The 25,420-nt window shown below is 39.4% G+C and overlaps 3 protein-coding genes across 5 annotated transcripts; all 3 read right to left on the reverse strand.

Annotated features, from left to right (window-relative positions):
• Positions 1-17: 17 nt before the first annotated feature.
• LOC114527484 (sodium/potassium-transporting ATPase subunit beta-1-interacting protein 1-like) lies at positions 18-8,003 on the reverse strand. 3 transcript variants are annotated; one of them, XM_028549151.1, is made up of 11 exons: positions 7,318-7,993; positions 6,355-6,605; positions 5,933-6,028; positions 2,783-5,272; positions 2,353-2,490; positions 1,464-1,544; positions 1,203-1,346; positions 1,074-1,115; positions 905-965; positions 688-766; positions 18-389 (listed from the first exon to the last, which is right to left on the reverse strand). In XM_028549151.1, exons 4-11 carry the CDS (start codon positions 2,834-2,836, stop codon positions 380-382), a joined length of 609 nt encoding a protein of 202 aa, XP_028404952.1. In that variant the 5' UTR covers positions 2,837-5,272; positions 5,933-6,028; positions 6,355-6,605; positions 7,318-7,993; the 3' UTR covers positions 18-379. The 3 variants fall into 3 exon arrangements, with proteins under 3 accessions (XP_028404952.1, XP_028404953.1, XP_028404951.1); XM_028549152.1 differs by lacking the exons at positions 5,933-6,028; positions 6,355-6,605; positions 7,318-7,993 and having other exon boundaries at positions 657-766; positions 2,783-3,544; XM_028549150.1 differs by lacking the exons at positions 18-389; positions 688-766; positions 905-965; ... (2 more) ...; positions 1,464-1,544; positions 2,353-2,490 and having other exon boundaries at positions 4,515-5,272; positions 7,318-8,003.
• A 1,298-nt stretch (positions 8,004-9,301) lies between these two features.
• Positions 9,302-16,185, reverse strand: LOC114527617. The gene is made up of 11 exons (XM_028549317.1): positions 14,938-16,185; positions 14,364-14,839; positions 13,020-14,057; positions 12,491-12,770; positions 12,104-12,357; positions 11,565-11,962; positions 11,135-11,378; positions 10,574-10,881; positions 10,223-10,424; positions 9,622-9,732; positions 9,302-9,468 (listed from the first exon to the last, which is right to left on the reverse strand). The coding sequence occupies exons 1-11, from the start codon at positions 16,121-16,123 to the stop codon at positions 9,328-9,330; spliced, it is 4,638 nt and encodes a 1,545-aa protein (XP_028405118.1). The 5' UTR covers positions 16,124-16,185; the 3' UTR covers positions 9,302-9,327.
• Positions 16,186-17,502: 1,317 nt separating this feature from the next.
• Positions 17,503-24,851, reverse strand: LOC114527691. The gene is made up of 11 exons (XM_028549398.1): positions 23,699-24,851; positions 23,116-23,600; positions 21,874-22,911; positions 21,164-21,443; positions 20,355-20,608; positions 19,885-20,282; positions 19,420-19,663; positions 19,046-19,353; positions 18,695-18,896; positions 18,256-18,366; positions 17,503-17,742 (listed from the first exon to the last, which is right to left on the reverse strand). The coding sequence occupies exons 1-11, from the start codon at positions 24,849-24,851 to the stop codon at positions 17,602-17,604; spliced, it is 4,614 nt and encodes a 1,537-aa protein (XP_028405199.1). The 3' UTR covers positions 17,503-17,601.
• Between the last annotated feature and the right edge of the window lie 569 nt (positions 24,852-25,420).

A 25,420-nucleotide genomic window follows, 5' to 3' on the forward strand; every position in this document is an offset into this window, starting at 1 on the left:
CCGTAATTGCCTAATGCCGTAATTTTTACGATGCTTTTTGATATGCAGTGATCCTTGGCAACACAACTCTCTGCCCTAAATTTCGTTGCAAGACGCGCTTTAATAGAATTTACTGGAGCATTGGACCAACTGTTCATATTTTCAAAAGTACAACAGAGTTAAAAATTTAGAAATCTCGGTCCTAGCAGGATCAAAATTTTTTTACAGACTGAAGTTTAATTTCATAGCATTATATCTCCTATAGTTTCGTCTTGAAATGGCCTGTTTTTTGTTCAGATTAATAACCTTCAATTTTACAATTGAGACAGATTTCAGCAAGGATACATCTACCACAAAGTTGGGTGTATTACTCTTCTTTTCTTTGGCTAAATTCGCCTGGTTATGATTGTCTAGAAAAATAGTAAAAAATCATAATTTGTTAGTTTTATCAGCTCTTGCTTACAAGATCCAGGGTTACTACAGAAGGAAACCTAAACTAAACTAACTTTATTTATACTGGATAGCTCTATCAGTTCTAAACTGTTCTTCCTAGAGGTGCAGTAAGGATCATCTCTTATTGATCCAGTGTTACTACAGAAGGAAACCTAAACTAAACTAACCAGACTATAATTATATGCTGTTAATGTATGACTACAAAATGTGAATGCATGACTTACATGTGAGATTATATGCTACTGTGTGACTTACAATGGTTCCATACGCAGTTTGGATGATTTTGATGGTGGCTCGTATGCAGAATGGGAGTCAAAACCACCAATAAAATCAACTAAAATAAATAAAAAGAATTTCACTTATTCAGTGAATTAAAATGACCTGAAGCTAAGATAAACGAGCAATCATTTTCAATGCAGAATCATATTTATCTGTAGAAAATTCAATTTAATTGCTCATTATTATCACTTACATCTGTCATCCTCTTCATGCAGGTTTTTTGCCAGGAAGAAGGCTAATGGAAATGCTAAAATCTGTTATAAAAAATAAATCACAGACATTAGTGATGTTGCTTAGCTCAAAAAATAACAAACAGACATAATAAACAGCAAATCAGACAGCAAAAAGACTTATACACTTACTGATAACATGCACTGGATGCCAGCTTGAATTGTCTCCACATACTACAGGAAAAAAGTACCAAAAATTGTCGACTACAAAAGTACATCTTATTTTGATACAAATTAAACAAATATACTGTAGATGACTACCTCAAACTGAAGAACACACCCTGATGTGACCGGCATTTTCTTTGCCCCATTCATAGTTTGATTGACATGACGTGTGCTACAACCAATGCCATTCTCCTTAAACCAACTGATATGCTCGGTTTTAAAGCTCAACCAATCATCCATCTACAAAAATAAAAGATTAACATCATATTTTCCACACATGCTAATCTCTTAATCTTGAACTCTAATCCTCCACACATTAATCCTAAGAAGACCTAGGCAAAAGATTCAATTACTCACATATGTTACCACTCCAATCTCTAAGTACAAGGAGATGACAAAAAGATTTAACCCAAGCCAAACTAGACACCAGACACCATACTACAAAATACGAACAATAAAACTCTGCTTCACCTACACTGCAATCTGTTTTGCTTTCAAAACAAATACAAAATGTAAAATTACTTCTTGACATGTGTATTTTTCTATCATTCTACCATTAATACACTGTTAGGGTTGGAGAACGCACGCAAGTAAATCTTAGGACAATAAACCACGTTTTCTCTGGATAAATTCTTGTTCTCTCCCGAATTACAACAGTCTAATAAACTATTCATTATTCCAACCGTGCACAGATATTTTTTAAATACCAATTCGAAGGAAGCAAGTTGTTTAGATAAGGAATCATAGGAGATAACCTTTAGCTCAAATACCCGTATATATTATCAACGATTATCTGGTATAAAAGGTATGTCTTTTGTCAACAAAGCCTAAATTTGATGATAGCCAGACTGCTATCAATTATACATTCAAAAATGAAATCCGAACAAAGACTTACTCAAGACAGCTGAAAACTGCGATAAAAACCTGCTTTGTCTGGTAAAACCGTTTGTATTTTGAAGTACGAACAAGGCGAAATGTAACGGGAAAAACAGCCGCGAACAATTAAAGGTTCCAGCCCCTATGTCAATATTAAAAGCATTCCAAAATTTGACATTCATCCATTTTCAACTGCAAAATTAGGCGAACATGCAAGCTTCAAATTCTCCCCAAATTAAGACCTAATGGCTTCCCGGTTGCATACGAAAACTTCTGCCGTTTAAATCTCTGTAGGAAATCCATACAACACAGCTAGGGAGATTTTGACAGGATAAAAATAAAGCTGTGTATTTATATCTTCATTACCCACCGTAACAACATACTTCGATCTGTACTGATGGACGCCGAACAACCCGATCACAACAAAACATAGATGCATAAAATTTCCTAAAATCGGCGCCCACATAAATCCGAGAAAATCGAAGATCTGTCTTTCGATAGTTGCAATCTAAAACGGTTAAAAATACTTATAGAAAACGGCAAAGTTTTAAATAATATTCTGTATGCATACAGCGACGATTTATTAATCCTCAACGGATTGTTTTCATTTTCTCCATAAATAAACTATTAGTGCCTTGGTACCGGGTGAAGTTTTTAGGCAAAAACATCTAAAGTGCACACGCGATCGCGCAAGTAAATAAAATTTATAGAAATTTCGAAACGTTTTTCGAACATGATTTTAATAAAATTCAAGCGACATTCGACTGAGCAAAACAATAGCATTATATTGGATTACTTACCAATTGCAATATCTGTAGCACGCCTATGGCCTTTCTCACCGAGCAACAACCCATATTTGTAGCGATTTCGTTCACATAGGTAGAAAAAGGGGGGAAAACGAAGTTTTATGAACTAAACATTCGTCAAACAACTTGATACATCCAAAATACATAAAATTAGAAATTATTCTCGGATGCCATATTAGGTAACACACTCCTTATATGGGTAATGACCGGAAGCAGAGGTGAGCGCGCGCGGAAAGGGCATGTCGATGGCAACTCTTCAAATCTCGTTGCCAAAAGTACAACTTTGATTACTTTTCAAGACGTTTCTGAGTGCTTTAACCTTAATTTATAAAGCATCAATACGTAGAATGCATTATTAAATATAATTATGGCTAATCGAGGGTATCAACTTAGGTAATTAAACGATTACAAATAAAAGCGCGCGCATTGCGCTAAAAGGGTGATAAATCTGCGAAGGACGAAGTAGCGCCCACTACCGGATTTGGGAGCGTTTTATTCGAGCCCGGTTTTGGGCATGAACGCGGATATTATTCTGTGAGATTTGGATCAAACTAAAAAGGGTACTTTTCAAAGCGTTTTGCCGAGAGACAAAACAGTTCTTTCAAGACGACGGGTCAGTGAAGTTCATCTTTGATTGGACGAACTAACAAGGAACGAGACACCTAAGCTGACTTAGCTTGATTCATTACCTCTAAACTGTTCTTCCTAGAGGTCCAGCAAGGATGACCTCTTTCTAGAGGTCCAGCAAGGATAATCTCTTATTGATCCAGTGTTACTACAGGACAAAATGCCTAAACTAAACTAACTTTGTTGAGTTTGTTCAAACTCAATAGATCAATCAGTTTGTTTCTGCTATAGAGGTCCAACAGTAAACATTTCGTATTCAGATCAGGGCCTGCCCAAACAGGAAACCTATACTGCAAAGTTATATCTGCATACATCACTTTGTCTGATTGTCCGAACACCCACGAGAAATCCGCACATACCAAATGGTTGCGCGAAAAGTCCCTTTTATTTTAAACTACTTAACCGACAAGTTGTTCTGTCCTATAATTATAAATAGTCCAACAGCTTAAACGTATGTCACCGCAAAATCGTCTCAACGGATGCAATTCAAAAACGATTTATCGTTTTCAGGATGATACAGTTTTGTGAACGCAACTCTCGTCAGTAATGCCCATTTTTGTGCATCTCTCAGTTTGGAGAGAGTCTCTTGAAAATACCAAGAGAAATCCTTCGATGTTTCTAGCGCTGACTTTCATACCAGGCTGAAACGACAACAAAGATTTCTTCGACGTCTTTGTCTGATTCTGAACTACCACGCTTCATTGTTGTCGGCCATAAAAGGGAACTATCGCTGAATACAGCGTTATCTGATTAGCACAAAGATGAAATGCTACTAGAAGGTCAATGAACTGGATCAGACATTCAGACTTTTGCTAACATTCCCTCATAAGGTCTAGATGTTTCTAGGCAAACGGTTTCCTCTAGTCTAGATTCCATACAGCACTCGTCTTTCACTGCCTGTCTTGTAATTCACGAAGTCCTCAAAACTGTTTTTTATTCAAAAGAGTGAACTAACCACTTCTAGACATTCATATTATCATATACGATTACCATTGTCATGTGCACTGGTGAGCAAACCTAAATATTCCCAGACCAGCAGAACTCAGAAGTGTTTATACTCAAAGTTTTAGAGCCCTTAAATAAATACTAAAAGATAAGATTTAAATAATCTTTGATGATAAATACAATATCCCTGACGTATAAAAAAAAACATGAAACGTATCAGGTTACAGCGAAGTTGGCCACTAATTATCATAGCACGCGATGTTTGTGACAAATAGGGACGTTTAAAAGGCAAATGCATGATATGAAACATGCGCTGATATGAAAAGATGACCAAAAAGACAGCATTTAAACAGAATATTTGTGGTCGGAAATCTCATAAAAAGCACAGCAACGTCCTTTTGAAACACGAGTGTGCTTTGTGCGGTAAACTGCCACCATGTGTGGTGTTAAAGTTTTGTGTCAACAGACGTTATTCTCGTCAATTCCTTCCACACCGCGCATGCTCCCCATCGAGCATGCCTGAAATGATCCTCCCCTGGTGAAAATTAAACCTGTAATTTATATTGTATTAAATATTAAATATAAAGTTATTAGTACCCGACTGCCGGTGTGCCACCTTCGCAAAATAATCCTATCAGTGCCCCCCCTGCTCACCAGCATCTTTCTAATGATTCTTTGACTCGCCAGGGGGGTGTTATTCTCTCCATGCGAGTATTGAGTATTTCTCAGCACTCATAGAGCGACGGTTACAACAATTGCAAAAGTAATGACCAGAACAAGTACGAACAACAAAGCAACCATTCTTTTGAAATGACTATATCGTTCAATATCATTCAATTCGCCAGCTGATTTCCAAACCTCGTATAAAATCCCGCCCAATGCGCCGCCCAAGATTGGCGCTGTCCAGTATACCTAAATAGATCAGAAATAACTTAGCATCAAATGTGGTATAGCAACTGCCTAGGCTAGAATAGACAAAACACTTCCTGACGATGGCCCTCAGGTCGAAACGTCCCGAAGTGTTTTTGTCTATTCTAGGCAGTTGGCAGTATAACGACCACATTTGATGCTAAGTTGTTTGAAGACGCTGCCACGCTGCTCCCTGGTTATATTGGAACAGATCAGAAATGAGATCAATAATATTACCTCGCGGTTTTGCCTCAATAAACATTTGCCTGAATAAACACCTTCACTCAAAATAAATTGACACCTTTAGTCCAACGCATGAAAAACAATGAAAAATCAGTTGGTGTCAGTTGTGTTCGACGATATTTTGGTAGCCGGGAGCATCTGAAGGGTTTTTGTCACAATTTACACTCTTCCTACGTGTGCCTGACGCAGTGGAATAAGCTCTGATTAGACCATTAAACGCGTGCATAACTGCGGATATCGTAAATCGGAAAAAAACTCAGGAAGAAAAGAACACGAACCGCAATTAGCTAAACGCCAAACGCATGGTAATCTCACAAGCAATTTGTCGGGTTTTTTTGCGAAAACAACATATTTTAAGATGTTGATAGGCTCTTTTAAAAAAAACAACGATACAGAGTTGTCACAAATCACATATATTACCCAATGATCCACACGGTCGTAGTTGGCCCAATGATTTCTCAGAATAGCCTGTCCTAACAGGAACGATGGATTGAGGCCCCCACCAGTGTATGGAAACTGAAAATTATTAATTTTTTATAAGTGGTTAGTTCGCACATAGTTTATGGGTTTCCTTCTGTAGTAACACTCGATCAATAAGAGATGATTCTTCCTGGACCTCTAGGAAGAACAGTTTAGAACTGATAGAGCTATCCAGTATAAATAAAGTTAGTTTAGTTTAGGTTTCCTCCTGTAGTAACACTGGATCAATAAGAGATGATCCTTACTGGACCTCTAGGAAAAACAGTTTAGAACTGATAGAGCTATCCAGTATAAATAAAGTTAGTTTAGTTTAGGTTTCCTCCTGTAGTAACACTGGATCAATAGAATCATGAAATACGTACATCAATCAGGACACAAAGAGTGTATACGCTTCCAATCTTCCAAGAGCTTCCATCGTTTCTTCCACAACATTCTGCACATCGTGAAAAAAGGACGTGAAACAAGGCAAATATGAACAAAACTGCCAACAGAAATTCGATCACAAAGCCTTGTATGAGTTCAATATCGTTTTCAAATATTTCCGACTTGTTGTTTGTTTCATCACGACTTGACTTTGGAGTAACGAGGCGATAAAAGGCCGCTCCAGTGACTCCTGAAGACAGATGAAGATAGATTCAGTTTTTCCCACTTTGAGATGTTGGATTTTCTCCCGATATAATTATCCCTGGCAATTTAATTTGTGGTTGATATTGGGCTGCCGCAATTATTAATTAGTAACGGAATACGGTGTCACTATCCCCGGATGAAAAACGCGGTTAAACAATCAAGCCATAACTGTGCGATGTACAATATATTCTAATCAATCCTTTAGGGCCCTAAAGCTTTGAAATTTGCTTTCCTGAATAAGTTTGGATTTATAAATCAGAGAGAGCGATTGATGCTGAGATATTTTTATTCGTATCGGCCTTACCGTCGAGGAATATAGACAAGTCTGAAGTGCGGCCTTTTTGAGAAGTTATCTTTTAATGAAATATATTAGTCTTTCAGCCCGCAGATAACTGTCAGAAATAGTTAAGCAGTCGTGGAGATCTATACATAAATGAGAACTTGACAAAGATAGGCTATACGTTGTGATAAAATTCGCGGGCCTTAACCTTTTCTTTGAACTTTGCATTCGCACAACTAGGTCCGGCAGTCTTAAAAAGTCTAAGTATAGAAATAGTTAAATTTTAGTACAATTAGAACTGCATATATATTTCTAAGTCTAAGAGACCGAAAATTTGCATATATAAAATTACATTTCTCTTGCATCCTTTCTACAGGAGAGTTAAGTCCAGTTTCAAAGAAATAAATCCAATAATTACCTCCAAGAATTTGAGCGGGAATGAAGAAGACAAAACGAAGTCTGTCCAGTCGTTGTGTAAGATACAAGGCGATTGTCACCACTGGATTTGCACAAGCCTTAGTAATTTCCAAACTGCATTCACAAACCACGGCTAGAATGAGGCCAGAAAGAACTGCGATGAAAAGAACTGACGATTCCGTGTGATTTGGCCAAAGCGTCGTTGCGACACAAGAACAAAACACAAAGTAGAAACTGCTCGCAAACTCTGCAATGGTGCTGCCCAAAACACCGGTCCCGTAACGCGACAAATCCATATTTACAACCGTGTATCGCTTTAGCTTATATTTACATAAGTTTCGAGACAGGAATTACATAACCATAGCTTCTATATGAGAGTCGCCTTTCCTTTTAAACGCGTGGTACAAAAATCGTTGCTTTATAGTTTTATCGCCAGTCAAACCCCAGGAACACAGGATTGCTAATGGTTTTAGCAAAGATCGCGTATAAGTTAAAACCCAATATATCTCTAATCAGGCATTATTACAAATTTTAATGCCACCTTATAAAGCCAGCTTTTTGCCGTTAGTTAGACGGATTATATAACTAGGCCTCTCCGCTTCACAAATCACAGCCTCTTCAATACTTGTCAAACTCTCGTACACAAAACGTCTCTTCAACTTTTTTTAAACCGACTTTAGTGGCGGTCGGATTGTCTCAATCACGTCTTAATTAGCCGAGGGAAATACGTCTATAGATCTGAAATTCAAATTATTTTTTGAGACTTTTAAAATATTCATAAGATTTAATCGAAATATAAAAGCAATTCAATTTGTGCTAACAGCGAGAGGTGATTACATATTTTGCGGGTTGGAAACTGTCGTAGGTTATTCTCGAACATTGTCAAAATTTCACAAGCATGCAGAGAAAGATTTATGGCGTATATTGCAGATAGCTGTAATATGCTCCATACAAAGTAAACTAATTTAGCTTCGTTTCAAAGCATAACAATATAGTTAATCCTGGATTACGACCTAGACTTTCTGAAAATGTAAAATGTAAACCGTGCATAAATGCCAGGGGATTATATTACGTTCTGTGGCTTAATTCTGAAATTAAAAATAGTCGATCGAGTTAACCGAACAGTAATTCGTTTAAAGAAGTTTAGAATTGATATTCATAGCTACATCGAATAATAAAAGTTAGTTTAGTTTAGGTTTCCTCCTGTACTGGATCAATAAGAGATGATCCTTATACTGGACCTCTAGGAAGAACAGTTTAGAACTGATAAAGCTATCCAGTATAAATAAAGTTAGTTTAGTTTAGGTTTCCTCCTGTAGTAACACTGGATCAATAAGAGATGATCCTTACTGGACCTCTAGGAAGAACAGTTTAGAACTGATAGAGCTATTCAGTATAAATAAAGTTAGTTTAGTTTAGGTTTCCTCCTGTAGTAACACTGGATCAATAAGAGATGATCCTTACTGGATCTCTAGGAAGAACAGTTTAGAACTGATAGAGCTATCCAGTATAAATAAAGTTAGTTTAGTTTAGGTTTCCTCCTGTAGTAACACTGGATCAATAAGAGATGATCCTTACTGGATCTCTAGGAAGAACAGTTTAGAACTGATAGAGCTATCCAGTATAAATAAAGTTAGTTTAGTTTAGGTTTCCTCCTGTAGTAACACTCGATCAATAAGAGATGATCCTTACTGGACCTCCTAGGAGTTTAGAAATTAGAACTGATAGAGCTATCCAGCAAATGGTAGTCCTACTTCATTAATTTATAGTCTTTACTAGCCTCCAAAAGGAACAGTTCATCACTTTACCAGTAGTCCAAAGTTGAGTATAGTATTTTCACTCAAAATATACACGCATAGTCATGTTTTTAAACGATGTATAATATCATGAAATAACTACGTATAATTCAGCAAAATATTGATTCAATAAGTTGAATTAATTTTCATTTAAATAAGCGTTTAATAAATAAATAAATATACTTTATGGTGAATTTCTTGAATGAAGATCTGCTTTACTTCTTTACCTGTTTCATGGTCTCATCGGAAATTGAGTTACCAGCCGAGTTGATGCCGTTGTTGGCCGATTGCGCGCTGCTGAAATCAATCGCAAAGTGTGGAGTGAAAGTCCACCCAAGAATCACAATCCTGGCATCCTAGATAAAGGAGGATGATGAAATAATAGTTTGGATCAATAAGTGATGATTCTTCCTGGAACTCTAAGTCTAGGAAAAACAACCAATGAAGCTATCTATACCTGGCAGTATAATATGAGTATAGGCATTAAAACAACTAAGTAAATCACTTACGAATTCGAATCTCTTCGTAACACCGTTCATCTCAACTTCAAATCTCACATATTGAATATCAATAATACTCAACGCTGCATTGACCAGTTGTTGAAGAATGTGGGCTCCAACCTGTTTGCAAGAATACGAACGATGTCATTCAAAATATAAGACACAGCAAGCCAAATTTAAACTGTTCATTTTGGCCTAGTTTAGACCAGCGTGCTGGCGTGCGGATTGATTGGATGGATTGAATAGAATAGAGAAATATTGTGCATGAGTAGACTGTCATGATAAAACAGCGTTACAAGCAATATTTACTATTTTTGCTAGAATCTTTGAGATAAAAGTTGCAGTACGAGATATCATGTTAGATATTCCGAGATATCATGTTAGATATTCCGAGATATCATGTTAATTTGATATTCCGAGATATCATGTTAGATATTCCGACATATCATGTTAGATATTCCGAGATATCATGTTAGATATTCCGAGATATCATGTTAGATATTCCGAGATATCATGTTAGATATTCCGAGATATCATGTTAGATATTCCGAGATATCATGTTTGATATTCCGAGATATCATGTTAGATGTATTGTTAGATATTTGCGTACCTTAATGATAGCTGACACGCCCCTTAGGAAGAGATTGGCCGCCGCCAAAACTCCCTTGGCAACGCCATAAGCAACGTACAAGGCCGCTATAACACCTCCGTGATAAACGATTCTGAAACCAGTTCCAATGCAGATATATTTCTTATACCACGGTGCTCTACTACATTCACGCTTAGCTTCCTCTATCTTTCGTTTATGGTAGCTAAAAGTAAAAAAAAAATGGTTCGGAAATTTTGAACGAGAAGTATGTGCATTCACTTTAACATGCGGTCAGTGACTCACGGCGTACGCCAAAGACCGTCATATGAAACTGGACTCACATACTTCTGGGATGCCTAGGCTAAGACTTACTTAATTGTACCCAGGAGCTTGTCGACCTCGCGACTGGCATCCGAAACCTTTCGTTGAGCGCCTTCGATTTTCCTGTTGATCTCCCGGGCGCCATTTTGGATCGCTTGAGAGGCTTTCTGTTTGATCTTAGCGAACAAATCATTTTGCATTTCTCCGATCACGTGAACACTTGGTGAGGTCTTCGTCATTGAAATGTCCACTAGGATATAAACTTGGAACAAGTTCCAAAGATTCAGTCTGCCTTCAAAGAAGAATTTCTCCTGGTTGATTTGAAGCTTCACGGAGATCATTGCCCCAAATATCTCAATCTGTAAGGAAAGAACCATTCCGTTAGCTTTTCAAATAGTAACAGTTAAACCTGTATTAAGCGACACTGGGCTAAGCGGTCACCCTTTGTTGAGCGGTCGCGTGTGACAAAGTCCTATAATTTTCGTGATAGTAAATACTCTTAAAGTGGCTCCTAGTAAATACTATAACAGTGATCCCTCCATTGGCAAATTCCACGTTGGTGACCGCTTAATGCAGGTTCGGCTGTTTTTGAGTACCTTGCAATCAACTTACCCTGCACGAACCGTCAATAAGAAGTTCAGAAAGATTTTCAGTGATGTGCATTTTCAAGTGGGCTCCTTTCCTATCATCATCAGCGTCCACGACCTTGATGAGACCGCCAAGGTAGATGATTGGATCAAGCTGCAGGTTCGCATCAAGGGAAAACGGCGTGAACTGAATACTGAGATCAATTCGTGCCCGAATACTAAGGAAAGGAATCTGGAGTGTACCGTGGATTTCAACACCTGGATCATACCTACATGAACGGTAAAATAATATGCGTATATCAAAAATAATAACACATTGTTGTCTTATCTTCTGGTTTAACTTTTGCCATTATAATATGAAAGTCCATGGAAAGATTCAGTTGGATGTACTGCGGTAAAGAAGCCAAGATAGTTTATGTTTGTTTTAATAGAAAACAAACAACGTGTCTCTTTACCTTTTGCCAAAACAATCCGGATTTCCTTGAACAGAAAAGTAAATTTTCACCTCATCTGGAAAACCAACTTCGGCTAACTTTCTTGGTAAGCTTACGGCTCTTCCCGCGAACAGGTTGATCACGTCTTCCAGTAGAAGTCGTGTAAAATGAAGTTCAAATACGGTTTTCTGTGGCGTTGCAGGATCGATGCAAAGGGTCAAGCTAACATCGATTTTTGACGCGCTTGGTATATCAACGGTGATCGCACCAGTTATGCCGAAACTTGGTAATAAGCTTGCAAGGTTTATACCCAATGCCAACCCTAAACGTCTAATCTCCAAACGCTTGCTGATTCCAAATGGATTCTTCCAGGAGCCCTCCCAAAGTAAAGATATCGTAACAGTGCCTGTGAAGGTGAACTACAAAAGAAGAAGAAGAAGAGGAGGAAGGTAATTTAACGAACTTCAACAAAACAAGTGTAATAATTTTTCAATATCAAAATGCATTGCAAAGTTTTCTAAAATATCTTAAACTGGCATGGTATAGGCACTTTAACCCACCTGAACTTGGCCTGTGAAGACAGATGGCTGCCCACCGTTTCCCAGGTCTATGGAACAACTCAGAGAGAGACCAATAAGCGCTTTACTGATGATCAATTTCATTTTCGTAAACTTCCATCCTTTGATGGCTCCAATTTGAAGACCCGTTCCTAAGTTTATCTCCAGTTCAAATATAATTTGAGGGAAAGATATCTTGACAATAATCGCAACCTCCTGGCCTGCCGAAGCTGCCATTGCTGGATCCCCTGCCACCGCTGCAAAATGCAATTTTTATCAATGGTTAGTCGATAAAAAGTTGTTATGTAGAACAGCATTTTTACAAGAGACTTTCTTTGCAATTTATAGAAGAGTGAATGCACTAGTATCACCCATCAACCAAGAAATTACCTTCTCTTAGAATATGCCCAAGCATGTCCGTTGGTTTTGGTACAAATTTAGCATAGACAGTTAATCCTTTAAACTCCGGCTCCAGTTGAATGTAACTGTTGAATACTGCATTAGTAAACTCGTACGGAGCTATCGGGATTTTTTCGCTGACATAAACCACGGCAATATCGGATAATCCCAATGAACTTAGGAAACTGATTTCCGGAATCTGATCAACCTGTACGGCGAATCCAGCAATCAGAGCGGATTTTCCACCGTTTCGGATAAACGCCAACTCAACCTAAGGATGAGAAGAGAGTCTTTGTTAGTATTTAACCAACAGTCAAGTTCAATTAAGATCAGCCAACATTGTTGTTATTTGTCGAACTTTTCCTGTGCAAAATCGAATTCAACTAATCCTAAACAAAGCTCATTGATATTACGCGCGGCACTTGAAAAGTTCGACGTCCGGTACACTTTAACATCACTGTAACATCCCCCCCCCCTCCCTGTTAAACATTATGTTGGTTAAATGACCTGACTAACGTACCTCACTTTGCGAAAAAAGGCTTGTGGTTGCCGCAAAAGCGATCGACTTTGATCCAGCCTGTTCCCCAGTTCTTTCCCATACAAAGTTCAGTTGTGGATTGAATATTGTAAAGCCAGAAATCATCGGCGGTAAAATGGACGGATTCATCTCGACCTTTTTGAGCAGATCAGCGACAGAAGCCGAGCAGTCTGTGCCTTTGACATTAACTGACACACGTTGCGTTCCAAATTCGGCTGCGACAGTTATCGTACAGCTTGCAATAACAATTTCACCGCTAACAACGAGTTGCCATATCTTTTCAGTGCCGCCGGACTTGCCATATTGAAAGTGTATTGCCACATTCCCGATCGAAAAGTTTCCAAAAATCGTCCACACCCCAGGGATACTCGCATCCACTGAGACTGTGTCCACTTCTCCGGCTTCATTGAAAGCCAAAGCAATCTTGTCCAGTTGAATGTTCTTAAAGAGGTCAGGAAAGTCGGTTGGGAATGTGAAGTCAGCTCCAGCAAGAGCTTTCACGACATTTTCAACGTTAAAATCGGAGAAGGTGAACGTGATCTCTTGATTCGCAAAAGGGAACGGTATTGTTACGTCAACTCTTGGTGAGACATCTGTCGTTGCCCCCAGGGCGACTTGTCCGGATACAACGCCAGAAAGTGACGGTTCACCTCCTTTCTCGTAGTTCAAGTCCAATTCAAGATTATTTATGCGAATTTTATTGTCAAACAAAGAGACCTCGCTGGTCATTTTGAGTTTCATGTTCATTTTTGTCAGAGCCCAGCTGCCGTTTGGATTGGCTGCCTCCATGTCAAGCGTCACCAAAGCTATCGACAGCGGATCAGGAATGAACGAGGGCCAGTTTTTCAATCTCGTTTGTCCATTCAAGGTCACGGTAAAGTCGTTTCCCGGCAGGAATTCGTTGACGGCATCCCCGAGATCAAGTTCGCTGTCTTGTGAAATCGTAATATGTAATTGAGTAGGCGTGATAGAAATCGATGTTGAGACTGATTTCCCTCCAATTGGGACATCAAACGATGCCTGAAGAATAGCAATGATTCTTGATATAAAATCACGTGAAATATTTGAAGATAGAAACAATATAAGCCTAGCTTGAAGTAGTTTTATACTAACAGACGGATGATGCATCAAGACGAACTACCCATTCAGAGTAAGTAGACGAACTATACGGATAACTCCAGCTGACGGATGATCCGTCCGTTTGCCCGTGTCCTTTTTACACACAGAAGAACTAGAAGACGAACTATCTTTCGCTTGCTCAAGTTTGTCTAGACGGATGATCCGTCTCTGGTATATATCAGGCCAAATTGTGGGTAATTCACTTACCTTCAATCCTTTAGAATACGGAGCCTCTTCCGAGCCAATATCCAGCACTTCCAACGGTTCTGCCACATCGCCCGTTGACATAAAGAAAGCAAAATTTTTAACTTCGATTGAACCGAAGACAGGAACACTCGTAATATCCATCCTGAATAGATCTTTCAACATCTTCGATATGGAGAATTTCGCTGTGTAGACAGCGATTGTAACGGTCGTGGGGGAATCGCTGGCCTGGTTGAAGAGTACGTTCACGTCAAATGGTTCCCAATCGAGGATTTTCACAGAACCACCAAAAAGAAAGCCGTAGCCATCAAGAAATGCTGCACGGAGACGAGGATTTATGACCATGAAGGAATCAAATCCAGCTTTAGTTAAGTCGGTCTGCAAGCTGTTCGCTGGAAGGAATGAATCTTCTCGATTGAACATCTGTTTGATGTAAGTTGCGCTGATGTTGCCGGTAGCTTCCGCAGTGAAAGTGTAACCTGATGGTGGAAAAGAAACGAGATTTATTCAATGGGAAATGGAAAGATAAAAGCATTAAGTAAACTTCACAAAGCAAATATTGGTAAGGAGACGATACCTTGTTCATTTCTGATCAATCTCACTTTGACTGGAACATCTCCGACGGAAAACGTCGCTGCGATGTCGAACGTAAATTTCTGGGGCCGTGTCCAAACAAACGACAGTCCAGCCCGAATATTTGACAGGGTAAGGATGTCCTTGATAAGCGTGGCCGTACCTTTGTACGCTGCAACGATCTCGACGCCTTTCGTAGAGGTGTCCAGTGATAGCGACCTGATTATGATATTTTCCAAAGTCATGAACGTGGTGGACACGAAGTTTGCTTTTCCATTTGGAAGGACCTTCTCCAGGAGAATAGCAAGGTTGATACAATCCGTAGGGTTGGGACTAAGTTGGTAGAGTGTGTCTGTTTTACTTACGACCGCATTACAAGTATCGGTTACCTTAAACGTAGTTCCGTCTATAGCGAGTTGTTGGAATTCCTCAAAGCTTGGAAGAAATGTGCTTGCAACTGTTGCAAGGTCGCGGTTTCTTGTAATTGGTATTCCGGGAGTGGCTGGGGTTCCGGGAGTGTCTGGGGTTCCGGGAGTACCTTGGGTTCCGGGAATACTTGGTGTTCTAGAAGTACTTGGTTTTGCGGGAGTGCCTGGGGTCCCCGGAGTACTTGGTGTTTTGAGGGTATTTGGTTTTGCGGGAATGCCTGGGGTTCCGGGAGTACTTGGTTTTCTGGGGATACTTAGTGTTCCTGGAGTACTTGGTGCTCTGAGGGTACTTGGTGTGCGAGGAGTACCCGACTTGCCCGGGATAACCGGTTTACCAGATTTGATGGGAATATCCAACTTGATGCGGTTTGCTTTATTCCATCCTGGGTTGATATCATATGAATTAGATGATGGATAAGCTTCAACAGCCCAGTTGGACATCATGTCCCCGTCTTTATAGTTCCCGTTGTACAAAAGTTGATTTTCTCTATCAATTTCAGCCTGAGGGTAGATTTGCGGAGCATTTTCTTTCCAGATTTTGCTCGCAGACTCCTCGATCCGATCTTTCGCTGTCGCAGACCCTTTCAAAGGCGATCCTGGCCGAGAAGGAACGCCATTGACATTCATATGCTGTTTCAAGATGTGCTTTTGAAACTTGCGTCCCAGCATTTGATAGGACGAATCTTGCGTTTCGGGTTTTCGCGCGTAAACAGAGTTTAGTAAAACCAATCCTAACAGACATAGGCATTTGAATATCGCCATGTTCGCTAGAACACGGCGGTCGTTTGTCCTAGTTAACTGCGGTAACTTTAGACAATCTTAGGATAAAGTCCGTCGCTTAAATGCGTTTTAAAATGAGCTATTTTAATTTGTCTCTTGTGGTTATTACCCCTCTCCTGGTTGTTGTTTTGTTACGTTTGTGGATAAACACGTACGGTATTTGTTCTGATACAGTGGGGGGCATGCATGATTGGGGTAAACACGACTAAAATCGAATCAATTTTGAATGCAGAAGAAATGCTAAGAGTTAAATATAGTGTGTACTTTGCTTATAGCTACACCAAACTTGATAAAAATGCCATGCTCTTAAATTAAAAGCGGACATATAATTTTAAGTAGCTAAGTCCAACAAGACAGGTGCGAGCGTAACTTGTGTTGGGAAATCACGGTTCAATGATTTGTATATTTTTGTTGTTATTACAGGCAAAAATACAAACTCAAAAACTATATGAATTTATTATTTTTTTATTCACGTATTACATTTTCTACAATAAATTGACCTATGAAAACACATCCGAAATATTTATAAATCTACGTTTAAATATTGTATTATCCTTGAGATTTTCAACTGATTAAACTTTTTCATTTTCGTTCCGCTTCTTACTCAGGACCGGTTGAAATATTGATTTTAGAAGATTTATAATTTTGGCAATATCCTGTGTTAATTTGGAGACAAAAGAGCCCGTTGAAGTGTGACATGAACTAACGAAGCTTTCAGATTTAAAACTTGGAACTATATCTTTAGCAAGAATTTAAAAATTGTTAAAGAATTCATTGCTTTTTTTGCGATTCAAACCTCTTCTTCTTATTCAGAATGAGAAGATAACTTTCCAATCTTATCGTCGTTGAATAAAAAATTAAAAGGAAGTCGACAGATAAAAACATGGTAGCTTTAGACTGACATCTGACAGACTGACAGTTTGATTTTTACTGAGCTGATATTATATAGTGATATAAAATGTGGGTCGGTTTGAGAGAAACTGACATATAAGACTTAGCAATGAACATTGCATGGGCTTTACTATATATTGAAGAACGGTACATTTAGAACTGTATTTTTAAAGGCACCGAAAGATCGTTGCCGATGATATAAAAAGTTGCATTTCTTTTGCAGTTTTGGTATCCCCTCTATATACCAGAGTTAAATCAAGTCCCAGTTATTACCTCCAAGAATTTGACCAGGAATTATAAGCGGATAAATCAATCGACGTCTGTCCAGGGTTGTGTATACAAGGTACAAGGCTATTATCACTGCGTACACGCATATAGTAATGTTTTTAAACAATGTAATATCATAATAACATTAAATAAATACTTATAACTCAACAAAATATTGATTCAATAAAATAAATTCGTTGTCATTTAAACAAGCGTTAAATAAATAAATATACTTTTTTTAAATAATGAAAGAAATGTCGACGGCGACAATTGGATGGTAAACGTCTTGAATGAAATCTGCTTTACTTCTTTACCTGTTTCATGGTCTGATCGGAAATTGAGTTACCAGCCGAGTTGATGCCGTTGTTGGCCGATTGCGCGCTGCTGAAATCAATCTCGAAGTGAGGAGTGAAAGTCCACCCAAGAATCACAATCCTGGCATCCTAGATAAAGAGGATAAAATATTTTGGGTGACTCACCGAGTCATTTATTAGGAGCATCCATTTTAACAGTATAAATAAAGTTAGTTTAGTTTAGGTTTCCTCCTGTAGTAACACTGGATCAATAAGAGATGATCCTTACCGAACCTCTAGGAAGAACAGTTTAGAACTGATAGAGCTATCCAGTATAAATAAAGTTAGTTTAGTTTATGTTTCCTCCTGTAGTAACACTGGATCAATAAGAGATGATCCTTACTGGACCTCTAGGAAGAACAGTTTAGAACTGATAGAGCTATCCAGTATAAATAAAGTTAGTTTAGTTTAGGTTTCCTCCTGTAGTAACACTGGATCAATAAGAGATGATCCTTACCGAACCTCTAAGAAGAACAGTTTAGAACTGATAGAGCTATCCAGTATAACTCCTGTATATATTAACACTGGATCAATATATGCAAAAACAACGCATAAATAAAGCTATCAAGGATAAATAGATTACTAACTAAGTAAATTACTTACAAACTGGAATCTCTTCGTAACACCGTTCATCTCAACTTCAAATCTCACATATTGAATATCAATAATACTCAATGCCGCATTGACTAATTTTTGAAGAATGTCGGCTCCAACCTGTTTGCAAAAATACGAACGATGTCATTCAAAATATAGTACACAGCAAACCAGTTGTTATTCTTGGCTTCTTTAATGGTTTAATGTGCTTGTGTATGGATTGTTCATATCGAAGAGAGTAAGGCATTGAGCATTAACAGTGATAACACACAGTGAAACTGAAACGACTGGAAACGTAGATTTGAAAATGCAGGAGAACTGTTTACAAACTGCAAGGAGATTGCACGTCGAATGTCTTCTTCTTGGCTTACTAAAGCTTTATACCCGAGATATATATACAGCACACCGTTCGCACCATCCATTCCAATACCCGGATCAGGCTACTTACCTTAATGATAGCTGACACGCCCTTTAGGAAGAGATTGGCCGCCGCCAAAACTCCCTTGGCAACACCATAAGCAATGTACAAGGTCGCTATAATACCCCCGTGATAAATGATTTTGAAACCAGTTCCAATACAGATATATTTCTTATACCACGGTGCCCGACTACATTCACGCTTAGCTTCCTCTATCTTTCGTTTATGGTAGCTAAAAGTAAAAAAGAAATGGTTCGGAAATTTTGAACCAGAAGTATGTGCATCCACTTTAACATGCGGTCAGTGACTCACGGCGTACGCCAAAGACCGTCATATGAAACTGGACTCACATACGTCTGGGATGCCTAGGCTAAGACTTACTTAATTGTACCCAGGAGCTTGTCGACCTCGCGACTGGCATCCGAAACCTTTCGTTGAGCGCCTTCGATTTTCTTGTTGATCGCACGGGCGCCATTTTGGATCGCTTGAGAGGCTTTCTGTTTGATCTTAGCGAACAAATCATTTTGCATTTCTCCGATCACGTGAACACTTGGTGAGGTCTTCGTGATTGAAATGTCCACTAGGATATAAACTTGGAACAAGTTCCAAAGATTCAGTCTGCCTTCAAAGAAGAATTTCTCTTTGTTGATTTGAAGCTTCACGGAGATCATTGCCCCGAATATCTCAATCTGTAAGGAAAGAACCACTTTGTTAGTTTATCAAATAGTTATTTGAGTACCTTACAACCAACTTACCCTGCACGAACCATCAATAAGCAAGTCAGACAGATTTTCAGTGATGTGCATTTTTAAGTGGGCGCCTTTCTTGTCATCATCAGCGTCCACGACCTTGATGAGGCCGCCAAGGTAGATGATTGGATCAAGCTGCAGGTTCGCATCCAGTTTAAACGGCGTGAACTGAATACTGAGATCAATACGTGCCCGAATGCTGAGGAAAGGAATCTGGAGTGTACCGTGGATTTCAACACCTGGGTCATACCTAGATTAACGGTAAAAGAATGTGCAAATATCAAAGATGATAACATATTGTTGTCTTATCTTTTGAGCACAAGTGGTGATATGTACTAGCTCCTGATAATGTACTAAATCCCTGGGAATATGTCCAACAAAAGATCAAGAAATCAGTTCGATGTACTCCGGTAAAGAAAACCTGGATGTTCTATGATTGTTTGATAGAAAACAAACAAAATATCTCTTTACCTTTTGCCAAAACAATCCGCATTTCCTTGAAGAGAAAAGTAAATTTTCACCTCATCAGGAAAACCAACTTCGGCTAACTTTCTTGGTAAGCTTACAGCTTTTCCCGCGAACAGATTGATCACGTCTTCCAGTAGAAGTCGTGTAAAATGAAGTTCAAATACGGTTTTCTGTGGCGTTGCTGGATCGATACAAAGGGTCAAGCTAACGTCGATTTTTGACGCGCTTGGTATATCAACGGTTATCGCACCAGTTATGCCGAAACTTGGTACCAAACTTGCGACGTTTATACCCAATGCCAGCCCTAAACGTCTTATCTCCAAACGCTTGCTGATTCCAAATGGATTCTTCCAGGAACCTTCCCAAAGTAGAGATATCGTAACAGTGCCTGTGAAGGTGAACTATTTGAAAGAAGAAAGAGAAGTTATTTTAACAACCTTTAGCAACACGTTAACTCCTAACGAGAAACTCACCGAAACGTCGCCAGTAAAGACAGATGGTTTATCACCATTTCCAAGGTCGACAGAACAACTCAGAGAGAGACCAATAAGCGCTTTACTGATGATCAATTTCATTTTGGTAAACTTCCATCCTTTGATGGATCCAATTTCAAGACCGGTTCCTAAGTTTACCTCCAGTTCAAATATTATCTGAGGGAAAGATATCTTGACAATAATCGCAACTTCCTCTCCTGCCGAAGGTGCCATTGAAGGATCCTTGCTTACACCTGCAAAATGCAATTTATAAGTAGTTACTTTATTTATACTGGATAGCTCTATCAGTTCTAAACTGTTCTTCCTAGAGGTCCAGTAAGGATCATCTCTTATTGATCCAGTGTTACTACAGGAGAAACCCAAACAAAACTAACTTTATTTATACTGGATAGCTCTATCAGTTCTAAACTGTTCTTCCTAGAGGTCCAGTAAGGAACATCTCTTATTGATCCAGTGTTACTACAGGAGGAAACCTAAACTAAACTAACTTTATTTATACTGGATAGCTCTATCAGTTCTAAACTGTTCTTCCTAGAGATCCAGTAAGGATCATCTCTTATTGATCCAGTGTTACTACAGGAGGAAACCTAAACTAAACTAATTTTATATTGGATAATTCTATCAGTTACTATTCTAAGCTGCTCTTCTAGGGGTCCAGTAAGGCGATTCATCTTTTAGTGATCCAGTGTTATTACTGGGGGAGATCTAAGCTAAGCTCACGTCATAAACAGTGACCACTTTTCATGAAACAGTGTAAAATAGTAATGCACAGTCAACAAAGAAATTACCTTCTCTTAGAATATGCCCAAGCATATTAGTCGGTTTTGGTACAAATTTAGCATAGACAGTTAATCCTTTAAACTCAGGCTCCGTTTTAATGTAACTGTTGAATACTTTATTAGTAAACTGGTACGGCGCTATCGGGATTTTATTGCTGACATAAACCACGGCAAGATCGGATAATCCCAATGAACTTAGGAAACTGATCTCGGAAATCGCATCGCTCTGGACGGCGAATCCAGCAATCAGAGCGGATTTACCTTCCTTTTGAATTAACGCCAGCTCAACCTACGAATGAGAAGAGAGTCTTTGTTAATATTCAACCAACAGTCAAGTTCAAAATCATTCGGTTGGAATTTGCTGGGAGTTTTCCGTTGGGTGCGTTTCCGAAGTCGAACTTTTCATGAGCCGAATCGAATTTGAATCATTTTGAACAAAGGCTTTAGCTCAGGTGCGGTGTACAAAAAGGGTCGACGTCCGAAACGGCTATTGTCTTTTCTCGAAGCTAGTTGCATGGCTGTAGTTTTAGCATTTCCCGACGGAATTTCAAAATGAACTGCGCTAAGATTGCGGATAATCCCCTATTTTGCAGAGCATTTTTTTTTTAAAAAGATACAGTCCCCCCTATCTCCACTAACAAAATTGACAACTTCCCCCCGCCCACTCAAAGCCCCCACTTCCCTTTTAAATACCACGCTGGATGACTTGATTACCGTACCTCACTGCGATGAAAGAGGCTTGTGGTTGCCGCAAAAGCGATCGACTTTGATCCAGCCTGTTCCCCAGTTCTTTGACATATAAAGTTCAGTTGTGGATTGAATATTGTGAAGCCAGAAATCATCGGCGGTAAAATGGATGGATTGATGTGAATCTTTTCAAGAAGGTCAGCAATGGAGGCCGAGCACTGGGTGCCTTTAGCACTGACTGACACACGATTAGTTCCAAATTCGGCCGCGACAGTTATCGTACAGCTTGCAATAATAATTTCACCCTTAACAACGAGTTGCCAAATCTTTTCAGTGCCGCCGGACTTGCCATATTCAAAGTGTATTTTTACGTTCCCGACAGAAAAGTTTCCGAAGATGTTCCACACTCCCGGGATACTCGCATCCACTGAGACTGTGTCCACTTCTCCGGCTTCATTGAAAGCCAAAGCAATCTTGTCTAGTTGAATGTTCTTAAAGAGGTCAGGAAAGTCGATCGGGAATTTGAAGTCATCTCCAGCAAGAGCTTTCACGACATTTTCAACGTTAAAATCGGAGAAGGTGAACGTGATCTCTTGATTCGCAAAAGGAAACGGTATTCTTACGTCAACTCTTGGTGAGACATTTGTCGTTGATCCCAGGGCGACTTGTCCGGAGACAACGCCATAAAGTGACGGGTTACCTCCTTTCTCGTAGTTCAAGTCCAATTCAAGATTGTTTATGTTGATTTTACCTTCAAACAAAGATATCTCGCTGGTCATTTTGAGTTTCATGTTCATTTTTGTCAGAGCCCAGCTGCCAGTTGGCTTGGCAGCCTCCAAGTGGAAGAGTACCAAAGCTATCGACAGCGGATCAGGGATGAACGAGGGCCAGTTCTTCAGTCTCGTATTTCCATTTGTTGTTACGGTATAGTCGCTGTCCGGCAGGAATTCGTTGATGACATCGCCAAGATCAAGTTCACCACTCTGGGAAATCGTGAAACTTAACAGAGTAGGCGAGATGAAGATGGAAGTTGAGATGAATTTACTTGCAATTGGGATTTCAAAGGATACCTGAAAAAAGAAATGGTTCTTGGTATAAAATCCTGTGAAATTTTTAAAGATAAAGACAAACAAACTTGTGCAACGATGATAAAAGTAAAGTGTGTTGTTTTAGGAATAGTTTTAGTTGAATAAAATAGGTCAAATATTAGCCTTCGTGCAAGAGAAATATGTTTGCGGAGCGTATTACTGCTAGTAATGTTTTTAACTTCTCACCTTTAATCCTTTGCGATACGGAATATCAAAAATATCTTCCGAGCCAATATCCAGCACTGCTAATGGTTGTTCCACGTCGCCCGTTGATAGAGAGAAAGCAAGATTTCTCACCTCGACTGAACCTAAGACAGGAACACTGCTAATGTCCATCTTGAATAGATCTTTCAACATTTTCGATATCGAAAATTTCCCTGTGTAGACAGCGATTGTCACGGTCGTCGGAGAATCATTGGGCTTGTTGAAGAGTATGTTCACGTCGAACGGATCCCAATCCAGGATTCTTATAGAACCAGCAAAAAGGAAGCCGTAGCCATCAAGAAATGCTGCACGGAGACGAGGATTTATGACTGCGAATGAATTAAATCCAGCGTCAGTTAAGTCGCTCTGCAAGCAGTTCGCTGGAAGGAAGGAATCTTCTTGCTTGAACATTCGACTGATTGTGGTCGCGTTGAAGTTGGCGGTCGCTTCGGCAGTGAAGAAGTAGCCTGATGGTGGAAAAGAAACAGCGGTTATTAAACGAGAAATCAGAGGTAAACACACTATATAAACTTTGCAAAGGAAAAGAAATTAAAATGAATAAAACCTTGTTCATTTCTGATCAATCTCAGATCGATTGGAACATCTCCGACGGTAAACGTCGCTCCGATGTCGAACATAAATTTCTGGGATCGTGTCCAAACAAACGACAGTCCAACCCGAATATTTGACACGGTAAGAATGTCTTTGATCAGCGTGGCCGTACCAGTATACACTGCAGCGATCTCGACACCTTTCGTAGAGGTGTCCAGTGATAGCGACCTGATTATGATATTCTCCAAAGTCATGAACGTGGTGGACTCGAAGTTTGCTTTCCCCTTTGGAAGGACCTTTTCCAGGAGGATAGCAAGGTTGATACAATCCGGGGGGCTGGAACTAAGTTGGTAGAGTGTCCCTGTTTTACCTGTGACAACACTACAACTGTCGGTTACCTTGAACGTACTTCCTTTGCTTATTTCTCCTTTTTGAAATTCCTCAAAGCTTGGAAGAGGTGGGCTTTCTCCATTGGTACCTGGTGTACCGGGGGTACCTGGTGTGCCGGGGGTACTTGGTGTGCCGGGGGTACTTGGTGTTCCGGGGGTACTTGGTGTACCAGGGGTACCTGGTGTTCCGGGGGTACCTGGTGTTCCGGGGGTACCAGGTCGGTCAGGAATACCCGGTTTTATAGGCTTACTCCCGGGGTAAACCGGTTCTTTAGCCTCCAGAACCCAATCTGGTATAACGTCTCCTGGTATATATATATGGTTTGTCAGTATTTCGTATCTCCATATTTGCTCTTTAGTGTACTTTGTTCTTAGCTTGTTAGGATTTGGTTTCTTCCCTGGGTGGATGGAAGTTGAGGGATCTGGCGCTTTCAAAACCCATTTAGGTATCACGTCACCTACTTGATAGATCCTGTTCGTCAAGATTTGATATTTATCAATTTCCGCTTGAGTGTATGCTTGGGGACCGCTTTCCTCCCATACCTTGCTCGCTGACTCCTCGATCCGATCATTCGCCGCCGCGGACCGTTTCGAAGGCGATCCTTGCCGAGAAGGAACGCCGTTGACATTCAAATGCCGTTTTAAGATGTGCTTTTGAAATTCACGTCCTAGTCTTTGGTGGGTCTGATCTGGTCTTTCAATGCCTTCGTGTCTGCGCGCGTAAACAGTGTTTAATAAAACGAATCCTAACAGACATAGCACTTTAAATATCGCCATGTTCGCTAGAACACGTTCGTCGTCTCGTCTTAGTCAACTGCGGTAACTTTGGACAATTTTAACATAAAGCCCGTCGCTTAAATACGCAGCGTTTTAGCATGGGGTAGTTTAATTTCTTGTGGTCATTATATCCCTCGCCTGGTTGCTGTTTTGTCCCGGTTGTGAAGAAACACTGTACTATTTTTTTCCTTAAGCGGGGGGCATGCATGAACATAGTGATGCTTTATTGATGTAATCCACGGTTAACGTCGAATCGATTTTGAATAAAGAAAAAAATGTTGAGAGTTTAATATAGTATGTGCTTTATAATTATAGAGTGACGCTAAACTTTTTTAAAAATGACATTGTTGTTAAATGAACAGAAAACATATAAGAAGAGTCGACATTGATAGCGGGTCAGCGCAAAACTTGTGGAATTGTTTTTTGTTGAGAGACCACGGTCAACTATGCAACATCAGAAAAAAATATCTTCATTTTTCCATATCTAACAATTTGTAATAACATACATGAAATTCTACATGAAAAACATCTAAAATAGCTATGAATCTTCGTTAAAATATGCATTGCCT

This window comes from Dendronephthya gigantea, unplaced genomic scaffold (genome assembly GCF_004324835.1).
Source record: "Dendronephthya gigantea isolate DGI-Jeju-01 unplaced genomic scaffold, DenGig_1.0 000045F, whole genome shotgun sequence".
Lineage (NCBI taxonomy): Eukaryota > Metazoa > Cnidaria > Anthozoa > Malacalcyonacea > Nephtheidae > Dendronephthya > Dendronephthya gigantea.